The sequence below is a fragment of the Vigna umbellata genome, chromosome 7, assembly GCF_029865625.1.
Source record: "Vigna umbellata cultivar VRB3 chromosome 7, Vumbellata_1.0, whole genome shotgun sequence".
Taxonomy (NCBI): domain Eukaryota; kingdom Viridiplantae; phylum Streptophyta; class Magnoliopsida; order Fabales; family Fabaceae; genus Vigna; species Vigna umbellata.
In genome coordinates, this window is record NC_142171.1 from 47888582 (window position 1) to 47904237 (window position 15656).

The 15656-nt window shown below is 38.9% G+C and overlaps 1 protein-coding gene across 1 annotated transcript; it reads left to right on the plus strand.

Annotated features, from left to right (window-relative positions):
• The first annotated feature begins 7989 nt into the window (after positions 1-7989).
• LOC148196464 (spermidine synthase 1-like) lies at positions 7990-11110 on the plus strand. The gene is made up of 9 exons (XM_088094456.1): positions 7990-8221; positions 8703-8779; positions 8881-9003; positions 9476-9580; positions 9837-9909; positions 10003-10074; positions 10165-10360; positions 10479-10599; positions 10692-11110. The coding sequence occupies exons 1-9, from the start codon at positions 8029-8031 to the stop codon at positions 10755-10757; spliced, it is 1026 nt and encodes a 341-aa protein (XP_087950582.1). The 5' UTR covers positions 7990-8028; the 3' UTR covers positions 10758-11110.
• The last annotated feature ends 4546 nt before the right edge of the window (positions 11111-15656 follow it).

Sequence of the window (15656 nt, forward strand, 5' to 3'; positions counted from 1 at the left end):
AAGATGATGCTGGATGCCTCAGCTGGAGGCAATATCAAATGGAAAACTCCAGAGGAAGCAACTGAAATTATTGAAAATATGGCTACAAGTGATAATGAGCTTCACAATGAAAGAGGCGCCCCTATGCAACAGAAAGGGGTTCTTCAATTACAAACCCATGATGCTCTGCTAGCACAGAATAAGATTCTAACTCAACAGCTGGAAACTCTGACCAAAACTCTTGCTTCACTACCTAAAGAGTTAAAATCTGCTGCACAGGTACAAACCCAGTTGTGCGAATTGTGTGGAGGTGATCACATCAATGGCCAGTGTGCTTTTCCAGTAGAGGCTTTGGAGGATGTTAACTTCATGGCTAATCAGTTTCCATACCGTCAAGGGAATTATAATCAGGGTTGGAAACCACATCCAAGCATTGGCCAAGGACAAGCTGGGCAGGCTAATCAGTTTAATAAGCAGCAGCAACCAACTTTGTGGCAACAATTATCTATGCTTAATGACAGATCAACAAAGTTGGAAGAAACTCTTCAGCAATTCATCCAGAAAACTGAATCTTCTCAAAAGAGCACTGAAGCTGCTATAAAGAATCTGGAGATTCAGATGGGTCAGATCACCAAGCAATTGGAAGAAAGACCCAACAGAAACTTTGGGGCTAATACTGAGGTTAACCCCAGAGAAGAGTGCAAAGTGGTCAAGAGTGTAAATGAAGAGATCATTGAGTTGGAAGAAGATGAAACAGAAGAGAGAAGAGAAGAAGAAAGAAAGGACACTTTTCCTTTTCTAACAAATCAGGAGAAACCAATGAATTTCACAGATTTATTCAAAATGGTTGATAATGAAGCTCCTTGGGAACAAATTCTACAGAAAATAGCAGTTTACACCAAATCAGATGAAGGAACCTCTACAAAAAGAAGACGTAAAGAGGATGAGGAAGAAAAGTGTATAACTGTTAAGAAAGAATCATTCCCACCAAAAGCAGCAGATCCAGGCAGTTTTTCTATTCCTTGCATTATAGGGAAGAAAAAGGTAAAGAAAGCTCTCCTTGATTTAGGCTCAAGTGTTAACTTGATGCCTTATTCTCTATTGGAGCAAATTGGCCATGTTGAAATAAAACCTGTAAAGGTTAATCTTGTAATGGCTGATGGATCTTCAAAGGAGCCATGTGGGATTGCAGAAGACATTGTAGTTTGTGTTGGCAAACTTCAGTTCTTGGCAGACTTTGTGGTGATGAAGATGGAAACTGAGAGAATACCTTTCATACTTGGAAGGCCGTTTATGAAAACGGCTAGGGCTATCATTGATGTGAATGAAGGTATAGTGGTTCTCCAAGACAGAGAGGAGAAAGTGGTGGTGGATGTGTTCAAAGATGAGATACAAGCAAAGGAGGAAGAAGCCAGTTATAAAGCTGCATTTCGAGATGCACCCATAACTAGAGGTAAAAATAAAAATCTTAAGGTTTCTGATAACCATTGTTTGTATTTTCAGGCACCCAAGGTAGAAGAGATTGGGAAAGGAGAAGAAGTTCCTAGAGACTGGAAAAAATTAAGACTCCAACTTGGCACACCTGTAAGACTCAAGAACAAGTTGTGGGTTATTAAAGGCTTTAAAGAGAAGGAGATGATAGAGATAGAATCTCCGTATTCTAGAGAGTCCAAAACAGTCCAAAGGAAGCAGTTGAAAGGTTGGTGGAAGGACTACATCAATTATAAAGAAGATGGAATGTGAGCTTTAACAGGGTCAAGCTAGTGACGTTAAAGAAGCGCTTGCTGGGAGGCAACTCAGTGGATTTACAAACTTTTGATTTGGTTTTGTAATTTATAATTTGTGAATATTATTCTGTAATTATTTTTGTTGGATTTAGCATCTACTGAAGGATGCTAGGTGGTTAAGTATCTACTGAAGGATACTAAGTTTGTAACACCTACTGATGGGTGTTGGTGAGAAGATTTTGCACCTACTGATGGGTGCTGGTAAGTTTGAAACACCTACTGATGGGTGTTGGTGGATTTTGGGTCAGGCTCGTGACGTTAAACAAGCGCTACCTGGGAGGCAACCCAGTTGATTGATTGTTTTCTGTTTGTTTATTTTTAGGATTTGCATAAGCATTTTTAACATTGAATTGCAGGGAACCTATGAGGGGTATGCTAGGAAGGCACGTAGGTCAAGAAAAGAAGGAGAAGGGCACATCACGAAAGTGCCGCTGAGCGGCAATTACCGCTGAGCGGTACTATCGCAGATGGGCTTAAGTTCCCCTTAGCGGAACCCTAGCCATTGGGGTATTTTTAAACCCTAAGCTGCGCGTTTTTATATTTTCAGGCTCTTCTCTGCACACACACTCCCACATACCTTTTCCAAGGTTCTCCACATCTTTTCCCTATTCCCTTTTAAGAAAATCTCCCTTTCACTCACTTTCTCACTAGTTTTCCATCTAAGTTTGGGGTTGGGAGAGAGCATCATTGAAGGGGTGATTTCTTCATTGTGGTTTACTAATGCTTAACAATGTATCTGTTGGTTTTGTGAATTATGTTTGATGTAGGGATGGCCTCCTCATCGGGCAAAAAGAATCAAGACTATAAGATTCAAGAAGAGGAAGATACAGAGAGCTCGGACTGATGAGGAGCTGAGATAGCATTTACTGATGAATGCTATCATATGATTATGCTTTTGTGGTTTAAGTTTTCTGAACTTATTTGTTTTTGTTTTTAGATTAGGGTTTGATGTACTCTATTGAACACCTGGTTTGTTATGATGGTTTGCTATTAACTGTGATTGTGTGATAAGTAATGCTTGATGATGCTTATTGATTGATTGATGTTGAGATGATGTGCACATTAAAATGCTTATACAGGTGATTCACAAGCTTTGTGAACAAATGCATAATATCATAATTGTGATTGTGAAATTAAGCAGGATGTGCATGTCAAATGTGAATGAGCTTATATGTGAGGTTTTGAGCTCCAGAGTTGTTATTGTTGAATGTTATTACTTTGAAAGCATGAATGACTTTGCCCAGGTTTTCTAGGATTGAATCAATTGCTTGTTTTGCATCATATGATCAAAGGCCGTGTTTTTGAAACCCTTTTTATTGGCCAAATTCATAAAGTTAGCCTTCTAAAAGAGAACACGTTGTGTTCTATCCTTTGAACCCTTAGCCTTAAATATACACTGAACACCCTTGATTGAAAATCTTTACCTTGAGTTAAGTAGAAGATCTTGTGTGGTATTGTTAAATGTTCAAGTTTGGGGTTATTGGGGAAACATGAAAAAGGAAAAAGCATTGAGCTAACAGCTAAAAAGTAAGAATATGCAAAGAAAAGAAAAGAAAAAGAAGCAAAGCTCAATGCAAATGCAAAAGCAAAGGCAAAAGAAAGTTGGGAATGAATAAGAAGATTGTGTTGTTATGATTCTCTTAACTCAAGGATTTTGTGATCCAGAAAAACCAATTTTCTTGTTAGCCCAGCCACATTATAAGCCATTGAAAAGTCCTTGTGATGATGCATGCTTGTGAATGTATTTGATTGTGGTTAAATGAAAGGCAAAGTTGATTCATGTGACATTGTGATAGTGGAGTGAATGAGTGAAACACTTTACCTCTTATACACTTGTGTGTTGAGTGAAACACTTTACCTAGTGAGGAAATATTCCATAAGCACATGAACATCCATGCTTAATTGATTGATCATTCATGAAAAATAGCATTTGTTGGAACTTAAATGACTTTGTGAACACTAAAGCATGTGCACATCTTGAATTAACTCTTGGTCATAAGTTTGAGTGAAGTTATTACTTATCTTGAAAAGAGGATTTTGAATGAGTGAACCATCATATGAATTGGTTGGAGATGGAGTTACATTTTGTTTGCTTGAGGACAAGCAAAGTTCTAAGTTTGGGGTTGTGATAACAGTTGAAAAACTGTTATTTTCATGCTTAAAAGTGATACTAAAAGCAACCTTTAGACTTAGAAACTAGCTTGAAATCATGCATTTTGTTTATATTTTCAGAAATAAGAGAGCTGGACAGGTTTATGCTTGATTTAAGTGTTTTTGTGCAGGTTTTGAGGTGAATTTGGTGAAAGAAGTGAAGAATAAGAGAGAGGACATTAGAAAAGACAAGAAAGAGTGCAAAAAGGAGAAGTCGAAGGCACCGCTCAGCGGCAAACTACCGCTGAGCGGCACTCAAGAGGTGGCGTTGGAACCGCTGAGGGGCAAATGGCCGCTGAGGGGAAGAAAGAAGACGCGTAACCACCGCTGAGCGGTAAATGGCGCTGAGCGGCACTTTTTGGGCTTGGACTTTTATAATCTTTTGTAACTCTAGATTAGTATTTAAGGGCTTGCACGTCCTTTAGTTAGTATCTTTGGCAGAAACGAAGCAAACACTCTCTCTTCCACCCCTTGGGGTAGATTGGGAGATGGTGACAGCTCTCCTCTTCTCTTTCACGGGTTTTTCTATCTCTTTCATACTTTCATTGTTATTCATCTAGGTTCACCATGAATATGGTGAACTAAACCTTGTATGTTTGTTGGGGAATCAATGTAATCTCTTGAAGCTCTCATATATGGATTTGTTGAATACATCTTTGAATTAAGACATATGCTTTCTTTTCATCATTAGTTAGGGTTTTTCCTCTTTGCTCAATGCTTGCATTGTTTAACTCATTCTAATGCATGATTATTGGTTTTGTTGATACGGACACGTACGGGGAAATCTAGATCCGGGGAATTTCTCCCAATATTTTACTGACAACATTATATTGGTTGCCTTAAGCTCCTGCACTCATGAACTAATCATTAGGAATGCTAGGAATTGTATGAACTATTTGATTAGGGAGAAGCCATCTAGAATGGTACATTAGAGAGTGGCATTAACAATGATGATTTGAAAGAGGAATTCCTAAAATATATGAGAGTGGATGAGATGAAATTGACCCCCAACAACATATTCATTCATTTAATCCATTGAAAGTGTTTATCTTATGTCTTTGCCATTGATCAATTCATGCATACATGTTTATTTTCGTCTTGCATATTAAAATTTCAATCATTGTTTTCTTAAGTCTTAGCTAATCAAGAAATCACATAACTAAACTAGGCCGTGAGTCCTTTGGGAAGAACGATACTTGGTCTTACCAAGTTTTATTACTTGAACGATTCGGTCATACTTGCCGATTGTGAAACAAGTTTGTGACATCATATTTTGGTGCTTACAAATTTGTCCATCACTCACATCTTCATATTTAATTTTATTACATTTTTCACTGTGACGTTTCAAATGAGAAGTGCCATATTTTATTACAACCTGTCATATCCTTTTCATCATCACCAATCCCAATCCTAGTAAAATATTTCCAACAATCAAAAGTTGTTGACTTATCTTTTTTGTTATTTAGTTGAATATTCTCCTTATTATCTTCAACCTCATTATGAGAAATATCATCGTCTTTGTCATTGGCATCAATATTTGAAATATCTTTAGTATTGACTCATCCATAGTTACTAAATTCTAATACATAACACAATAACATGAATTCATTCAGTTTAATGATGAAGAATAACATAGTTAGAACTGTAGATGTAGTTGAAGAAGGTAGAAAATAAATACTCACCTTAAACGAAGTGATGCGAGGCTGCATAACAATTGAACAAGATTGGCACCGACCTTAAATGATGAAGTGATTTTTACTACCAACAATTGCAAGACTATGCAAATTGAGGAGATGAGATAAGATGATGCAATACATGGAGATTGTTAGCAAAACACACTCTCAATGTGAAAAAACTTATTCACCTCCTTGTATTTTCTTGTTGTTTTTTCGTGTCAACTAGACATTAATTTATAGGTCTTTTACATTTGGCTTTTCCACCAAGTCATAATATCTCCAAAATATAACCCAAATCATAACCTATTAAAGTCTTTGATATTTTCTCTCCTAAAACATCAAAATATTACTACTCATAAAATCTGTTAAGTATTCCCTCATTTGAGGTTACCATATTACTACTAAAAAAACTACTAAATATTCTCACATTTATGTTTACCCATATTATTACCAATAAACATTTGAGGTTACCATATTACTACTAATAAAATTAGGGTTCTAAACAGTGGACGAATTATGGCATTCCAATTTTTTAAAAGAAGTGAAGGAAATGGTGTCGCGGGCAAGGGCGAGTTCCTCATTTAGGTTTTCTTAATGATGTCGGGTTTTCAAGCTAGCCTACCAGGCTGGGCAAGGAAAAGTTGCTTACATTTAGGTTTTCTTTTTAATGATGTCGGACTACCAAACTGGTCTATTGGGGTGGGGGATGATGTGTTCCTTACATTTAGTTTTTTTAAGATTTTGGACGGTTAGGTTGGCCTACTAGATTACCAAACTAGACAGGATGGATTGTGTCGACCTATCAAATTGAAAAGGCCATCCCAATTTGTTTTTATTGGTCAGATTACTAGACTGATCCATAGAACTCAGTCCTTTTTGTCACTCTACTTTCGAGGCTTCAACATAACACACCACATTCTAGAGAGAGAAAAAGAGACAATGTTTAATTTCTTATTTTTTATGTTAATTATTTTGAAGTTAAATACTAATTTTACAATAACTTTTTTGTTTTTTTTCTTCAAAATTATGGGTTAAGTAGTGGAAAATCACCTATTAATAGTATGTTGGCTAATTATCTCTTGTATTAGCCAACTAGGATTGGCTAATAGAAAATGAAGACACATTATCTCTTTTATTAGCCAACTAGGATTGGCTAATAGAAAATGAAGAGACACGAGAGGAGGAAACTAGGGTTAATAGAAAATGAATAAAAAAAATGTTAGGAAGAATTATTATCAACACCAGAAAAATTTTAAAAGTTAATAAAGAAAAAAAAAACATAACGACGATTTTAGTTATAAACCACAGGAAATTATTGGAGTTTTAAACCCCCGAAAAATAACCCTTCTTAAAATATATTATTTTTGTAGTGTGGACTATCACCAAATATAAAAAAACATACAAAACTAAATACTTTGGTCTCCTATTTATATTTAGTACATGTAGATAACGTTGAATATACAAATTGAAATAAAAGATAATATATATATATATATATATATATATATATATATATATATATATATTACTTTTATTATTATTAGATCAAGTGATATACTAAAATTATATAGTATCATAACAATATTTGTATTGTGAATATTTTCATATTCGCAGTTAATAATTGATACTTCTGGAGCAAGAATAGATTGTGGATATTTTAATATTATTTATAAATTAAATAGGTGTGATATTATATTATTTATATTTACGAGTCTTTTTTATTAAAAAAATTAAAATTAATTTATATTTTATTAGATTGAATTTAATTAAATTTTAATTTATATTAAATTTTGTATTCTGTTTTATAATTTTATTTTAAAAATTGATAAAATATATATTTTTAAATATATATATATATATATATATAAGTATTTACGAATATTTACATATTTTAATTACTTTAATGGTTTTAATTTATGATTCATAACATTATAACGTCTCAATCTAAAAGTAACTCCAATTTTCAAGTAACTAATCCAATTAATTAGATTTGATTTAATATTTTCTTTCCAAGTAATATTTTTTCTTGTTTGAATTTATTTTCTAAATCAAATACCTCTCTCAATTTACAAACTTCATCTTTCATCTGCAAAATCAAATGAAAAAATATTACCAACAATTCAAATAAAGTATGTTTCGTAGGTTAATTAGTTTAATTAAAAATATGGCATAAGAGAGAGAAGGAGCAAGATTCTGTCGGTCGAAGATTAGGTTTTCTCACCTAACATGGAAAAAAACAAATTTAAAAACTTAATTTGACTAATTTACAAATTAGTTTTTATTTTTTTTATTTCCAAAGTTAGTACTTTTTTATTTTATCATTTATCTCTAAAGTTACCACCTTTGTTTTAATCATTCATCTCCTTAACACCTATATAAGGAGTAGAAGAGGGCAACACTAGTTCGTGCGTTCCCTACTCACTTCAAAGAAGAACATGGCTGCGGAGAACAACAACAACGTCGTTCAGGTTTCAGAGTTACCGGTCAAGAGACCGAGAGAAGAAGAACAAGACGGGAGAGAGAATGGCGTTCCCGACACCCTTTCAACGCTCCCCAATCACTCTCAACACTCTGGTATCTCTGCGGTTATTCCTGGTTGGTTCTCTGAAATCAGCCCAATGTGGCCTGGTCAGTAAAAACCCTCACTTTTCCTTCCCCTTTTTCTCTCTCAACCTTCAATTTCAAGACTTTTCATCGACCCCCTCTTTAATTGCTTACTGGGTATGAAATAGTTGCTTTTGTTGAATCGTTGTTTCGATTGTTCCATGTTGGTTGTCCTATAACAGACTATAGAGTGTTTTCTAATCTGTGTCCTCTAGTGTTTTTCTTTTTTCCGGGTTTGGTTTTATTGGGTAGGTTCGAGACTATGTTTTTGTTTTTCGGTTCTTTTGTTATGTCGCTAAATATTTTTTCTGATTTTATGAGGAGGGAGACTTTGTTTTTTAAATCAATGAGAAGTGCGCATATCTTGGTTAAAAGGATGCATATGATGTCATGTCCGTAACAGAAGCACATCTTCAAGTTGTTGTTGTTGTTGTTGTTATGATGAATGTTTGTGCTGCTGTTTTGTAAAAACACACGTGAGATGGAATCTGATTTTAATTTGCAGGGGAGGCGCATTCTTTGAAGGTGGAAAAGGTTCTGTTTGAAGGGAAGTCTGACTATCAGAATGTCATGGTCTTCCAGGTGAATATGTACTTTCGGTTAAATTTGATAATTTTATTATTTCTGCCCCTTTTTGTGGTCTTTGTTTTATTTAATGATGCATTCTATGATATTTTTTGCAGTCATCCACCTATGGCAAGGTTCTTGTTCTTGATGGTGTCATTCAGCTTACAGAGAGGGATGAGTGTGCCTACCAAGAGATGATAACACATCTTCCTCTTTGCTCTATTCCAAACCCCAAAAAGGTAATTTAGAGTATGACTGCTTTGATAATTTTGTTTAGTTTAACAAAATATTTTTAGGACAATTGTGAGGAAGTGTGTAGCTTCTAGTCACTGAATGTAAACGTTTAGATAGTGGGGAGGGGAGGGGTTTGTCAGAAGAATTTGTGAAAAAAAAAAATGCTCATATTGATTTGTTTACTCATATTGTTGATGTGCTCATCATCATGCTGACTTAGGCTGCACTGCTGGTGTATATTTAGCATATCATTGTCTGCATTTATGCATTTGGTTGTTGAGTTTACATTTTATTAGAAATATACAAAATGGTATGTGTTGATGAGAGTAGGAAGAATCATACTCGTGGAGCAAGGCATTTGAGATATGTCTGGAACCATAAGCAATGATCTTTTTCTGGAATATAATGTTTGGATAACATTCTGTGTAATGTATGTTTGATTAATTGTTCTTTTCCTTGCTTCTTTTTTTCTGCTAGGTTTTGGTTATTGGTGGAGGAGATGGTGGAGTCCTGCGTGAAATAGCACGCTATTCCTCAGTAGAGAAGATAGACATTTGCGAAATAGACAAGATGGTTGTCGAGGTAAGTAATAGCCACAAAACTATTATTTCCAACCTCTAATCAAAGCAGAACATTTTTAGTAGCAGACTAATCTTGTATATAATTTGTTTCTCATGCTCTTTTCTAATTCTTGTAACTTGAGAGGGGGGTTGGGTTTTCTGCTTAAGTATATTGGTTATTGTCATACTTTTCCCCTAACCTTCTTAAGCTAAATGTATAATAACCTCTATTAGCAATATGAGCTAAATATCACAATTGAAGTTGTTACACTTTGCAGGTCTCCAAACAATTTTTTCCAGATGTAGCTGTAGGTTTCGAGGATCCACGTGTGACACTTAATATTGGTGATGGTATGATTAGCTATTCTCCATAGTTTTTATGTTCCTGAACTACTTTACTGTTGAAGATAACTTTTCTTGAGATGGTTTGTCTCTATGATCTAGGAGTTGCATATTTGAAGGCTGTTGAAGAAGGAACTTATGATGCAGTTATAGTGGATTCATCCGACCCTATTGGTAGGATATACTGTAATTTCTTTGAACATTCCTGGTCGTTTACAGTTAATGAATATGTTTCTAATTGAGATTATATTTAAAATGTTTAAGGTCCTGCTCAAGAACTGTTTGAAAAGCCATTTTTCGCATCGGTTGCAAGGGCTCTTCGTCCAGGAGGAGTTGTGTGTACTCAAGCAGAAAGTATATGGCTTCATATGGATATCATTGAGGGCATTGTGGCCAATTGTCGTCAGATATTCAAAGGTTCTGTCAACTATGCATGGACCACTGTTCCTACATACCCAAGGTATGCATGCTGCTTCAAAATTTTGTTATCTATTTTCCCATTTGCTTGACACTCTTCAAAACAAACATACCCTTATAATTGTCCTTATTGATGTTGCTTTGATTTTTTTCCATTTCAGTGGGATGATTGGTTTTATGCTTTGTTCAACTGAGGGTCCTACTGTGGACTTCAAGAATCCAGTGTATTCTATAGATGAGGATGATAGTCAAACTAGACCATTGAAATTTTACAACTCTGAGGTTTGTGCTCCAACCCTTTCACTTCAACTACGAATTTATTTTTCTCTTCTTCTTACTGAACTGTTATATTTTGTCTGCGTTTTTCACTTCAGCTTCATTCTGCGGCTTTCTGTTTGCCATCTTTTGCCAAGAGGGCTATTTGTTCTAAAACAAAGTGAGAACATTTTTCATGAGACTGAAGAAGCAAGTGTGGCTGCAGTGTTGCTTTTACTGGATTGGTCCATCTGTCAATGAACTGTGGAATAAGTTAAGAGCTTCAAGATGATGATGATGACATTTTGAAGAGCAACTTTTGTTTCATGAAATGACTTGGTAGATGACGGATTCAGTTCCTAGTAATTTACGTTGTTGACAGTTTAGAACTTCAGTTGAAGATTACTTTTTGTTTAATGCGTATGTTTTTATCCCTTTGAAGTTAGTAGCTTTTAGTAGTTAGTATTTAGTTTGGTAACTACTCATGATAAATTTTGTTTTATACAATGAGAATTTATAATAAAAGTAGCTTTCAATATACATTTGATTATAATTATAGACATAATGAGACATGAGAATAGATAAATGATGATGATGAGTAAGTAAACAATCATTTTTGTCAAGTAATTCTTTGAATGATTCATTAAGTGTTATCATGGTAATTAGTCCTTTTTAAAGTAATAAAAAAAGTAATAAACGTTTTAGATATTTCTTTTTCTTTTTATTTTTATATCTATTGGAGGAAATTAGAGTTTGAGTGCTTGTGTTTGGGAGGGACGTCATTGTAATGGAAAAGTGGATAATGAGTAGTGCTGTATTTGGACATGGTTAGTTTGCAAGTTACTCAGACTCTAAATTAATTTGATACCGATTAATATTTTCTTTTCAAATTTAATTTAAGTACAAGATATTTTAAAATATTATATAATTTCTAAGAATAATTTTCAGAATAAAAGTGTATTTTAAATTCTCATTTCATGAGATGTGTAATTTATTAATTATAAAAATTATTTTTTATATTATGGTATATGTTTTTATTAGAAAAAATATATAATATTTACAAATATTCTAAGGCAAAAATATAAATGAATATAATTATACCAATAAATGATTATGATTATACCAATGTTTTTATGATAAATGTTTCAGATGTGAAGGGCTGTGTCGTCCAATGTCTCCACGTCCTCCTCTGCTCGTACTTCGTGTGTCCAGTCTTCCGTACTCGCTCCTTAATTTCCTCTTCAGTCTGCGGGTGGGAGACCTGCGAAAGATTCTCCGATGCCAAAGTCAGTTGAAAGCAATGGCGTTTTTCTATCGAACCGTAATGAATGTCCAGTAAATGTCACCTATCTACCACTCACCCTGGATCTATATTTATAGTTTTCGCTATGGGCTTGGGATTAGTGAAAAGTTAATCATGGCCCAAATTCAGCCCAATAACTCTTAACCTCAACTTACCTTAAACCTGATTAATTAATGGTATGGCCGATCGATCTCCTGAGATTCGGCTTATGAACCAGCCGATCCCCATAAGCGGCATGTGTAGCCAACGGCATGTCCGGCCGGCCTTTTAGTATATCCGGATGATGGGGTAAGGTCGCATGATCTCGGACGCCTGGGCGTCCGGTTTGTTGTGTCGGACCGTTGCTGACGCACCAGAGAGTAACGTGTTTGGTCCACTGTAGACGTCCGGCCTATCTAGCGTCCGGTCCCTACTGGTACACAAGCCCCCTAAGCCCTAGTATACGCAGTATACGTAGGACTTAGAGTGTGATGCGGGGAGGACTGGCGGACTCGTACTGGGCCGGATTTCATGGGCTTTTGGATTTGGACTTTTGGCGGGAAACACGTGTCGCATCCGTAGTGGCGAAAATTGAAACGGCTTTGAATCTGGAACGTTGATCGTGCTGGCTTTTGACGGTGTGGATGCGTTTGACGGTTACCGAAATTCTTCTATAAATAGGAGATGTGAGCGCTGTCATTTTCACTTTCTCCGTTTCATTCAAGCTTTGAAATTTTTTTTCCCTCAGGTAATAAATGGTTGTTGTCCATATTGAATCTGCTTCTGAGTCGTCGGGCGGTGTCCAAGGGGGTTCGGCGAGGGGTGATGGCGGGGCAGCGATTCTCCGAGTTCAGTTTCTTCTCGTTTCCTGGAGGAGGCCGTCGAGTCTTCGGGGCCGGATCCAGAGGAGCCGGACAGGACAGGTGACCGGATATTCCATGACGTCCCTATCTTCTTGCTCAAGGGTGGTATTCCTGTAGACGGTTCTCCCTTCGAGCCGGACGGTCAAGGAATAGTGTTGTCCGAGTGGGCTCCCTACGTTGCCAGCTTGTACGCCTCGGCGTATGCCGACCGGGAGAACCTAGAGTGGAGGGTTGGTCGTACTCATATCGTGTGGGATGTAGAAGACGCAAGACTAATCCGGGCAGGAGTCAGTTTGAGAAACGAAAGGGTCTACTACAATAAGAGGTCGAGTTTGGACGACTTCTTCTACATGTACGTCAATGTCTTCACTCAGCTTTTCGTCCGGGTGCCCTTCAAAAAGTTTCAAATGGTCGTCCTTCGGGAAGCCAACGTGGCCCCGACACAGCTGCACCTAAACTCTTGGGCGGCCGTGCAAGCGTTCTTGGCTATGTGCTTGGCCGTGGGCGTCACTCCAACGATCTCGGTCTTCTTCCATTACTTTGAAGTCCGTCCGCCTCCCAGCGGCGGTTGGGTGTCCTTCACCTCGGTTCGGGATAGGACACTCTTCCGCCCCTTCTTGGATTCGTTCAAAAATTTCAAGCACCACTATTTCAAAGTCATCATCGATGCTGCCGGCCGCCACGAATTCCACGATGGTGAGGGGAACCCATTGTTCCCTTTTTATTGGACGAGGGAGCCCCGGAAGATAAAGGCGTTCCCTTTGGGAGTGTTGAGTCCAGCCGATTTAGAGGTCGTGCGTACCATCAACGCCCTCCCCCGTCGGATATCCGCCCGTCACTTGGTCGAATGCCTTAGTCTTGAGGATTGTGGACAAAAGGCGTTCGGTACGGTATTATTATGTTGGTTTTGTTTGTATTTAGTATGCTGATCTTAACGTTTCTGAATTGGTTTGCTTCTTTCAGATCTCATGACGACTTCTGCACCCCGTCAATTCAACTACATGACCTCAAGGAAGCGAGGTGGGGCCAGTTCGTTCTCGGCCCGGCCAAGGGTCGCGTCGAACGCTCCCCGTCCTCCACCTTCGAGATGATCTTCTTCAGTTGGCCGCCTGCCCCCGGTGCTTGCTGCGCAACTACAGCAAATCCCCCAAGTTGAAGCGGTCGGGCGTTCTACTCCTGGGAGCCGGGCGCCTGGTCCGGATCCCCTCGTCAGTCTTGCGGCTGTTCATGTGGATCCGTCATCTGAGGCGGCCACTGCCTCTGTTGCCCCCTTGGTGCGTAAGAGGAAGGGTCCTGCGGGCGAGGGGTGCAAAGATAAAGAAGCTTCGTCGTCCCGATCGGCGTCGAAGAAAGCCCACAAGGGTAAGGAGAAAGAGAAGGAGAAGGTCCCCTCGGTGCCATTACTGGGTGGGATCTTTAGTCCGGAATTCAGCATGAGCGACCGGACAAAGTTTCATATGAGCTCCTCTCAGCGAGCTCTTATTGAGCCGCTCTCGGAGTTGGAGCTGACCAACGCTATGCTAGAAATGTCGACCCGGGCGGCTTCCCTTGCATGGTATCTAAAAGAGTTCGCCGACCGTCCGGGGGTGGAGGATATTTGTGCCGAACTCTTGGCCGAGAAGAAGAACTCGGCCAGCCTCCAATCGACGATGGAGCAACTGATCCTGAATCAAGAAGAATATGACAAGAAGATCGAGCAGCTAAAGGCCGACCTCGAGAAGTCCAAAAGGGAGGTTGCTGATGCCGACGACCGGCTGGCGGTCGTCCGAGGGGATCATGAGCGGCTGCAGGAGGAGTGCAGCCAGCTGAAGATCAAGGTTTCCCGGCAAAGGAGCTCTGAGGTCAGGCTCCTCAAGGCGAACCAGGCTTTGACCAATGAACTGACTAAGGCCAATGAGAAGATCGCCGAGCTCGAGACGACCATCGTCTTTGAGCATGAGGAGGGTTTCAACAAAGCCCTTTGGCAGGCGTCCCTCCTGGCCGGCATACAAGAGCCGCTCGCTTTGGGTTTTGACATCGAGAAGGACGTTTTCGATGGCGTCCTTGTGGACCTCAACTCCATGGTTGAGGATGAGGAACTGGGGATCGAGGGGCCCTCCGGAGCAGCAGGAAACGTTGAGGCCGGGGAGGTTGGAGGTGAAGAAGAAGACGAAGACGGGGGTGATAATTAGAATTTTTTGCTTTTATACTGATTTTTTGTAATGTGTATTCTTGTGGCCGCCCACCCAACATCTTGGGTTGTCGTGATGTTGGTCGGGTCGTCCTTTTGTAAATGCGGGCACGTTTTGGTGCCTTTGCTGATCAATACACAATTTCTCCATTTACTTAGCTTCTTTTAATTTCCACGATGTACTTAATTTGCATTTTCCATTTCGCGCATTGATTGTCCGGGGGCAAACCCTTAGACTTTTTCGGAAAGACTTTCCTGTTTGTCGTCCGCCCAAGTCGACAGTAGTTCCTAGGGGAACTCTCCGTTCACCGACTCGGACTCTTAAGGCGCAGATGGCCGTGGTTCTTCGGAAAGAATCCTTCGTTAACCGCCCGTCCAGGTTGACAGTGGTTCCCAGGAGAACTCTCCGTTCATCAACTTGGACTTTTGAGGAGCGGACGACAGTGGTTCTTCGGAAAGAACTCTCCATTCACCGTCCGGCCAAGTTGACAGTGGTTCCCGGGGGAACTCTCCGTTCATCAACTTGGACTTTTGAGGCGCGGACGGCAGTGGTTCTTCAGAAAGAACTCTCCGTTCACCGTCCAGCCAAGTTGACAGTGGTTCCCGGGGGAACTCTCCGTTCATCAACTTGGACTTTTGAGCGCGGACGGTAGTGGTTCTTCGGAAAGAACTCTCCGTTCACCGTCCGGCCAAGTTGACAGTGGTTCCCGGGGGAACTCTCCGTTCATCAACTTGGACTTTTGAGGCACGGACGACAGTGGTTCTTCGG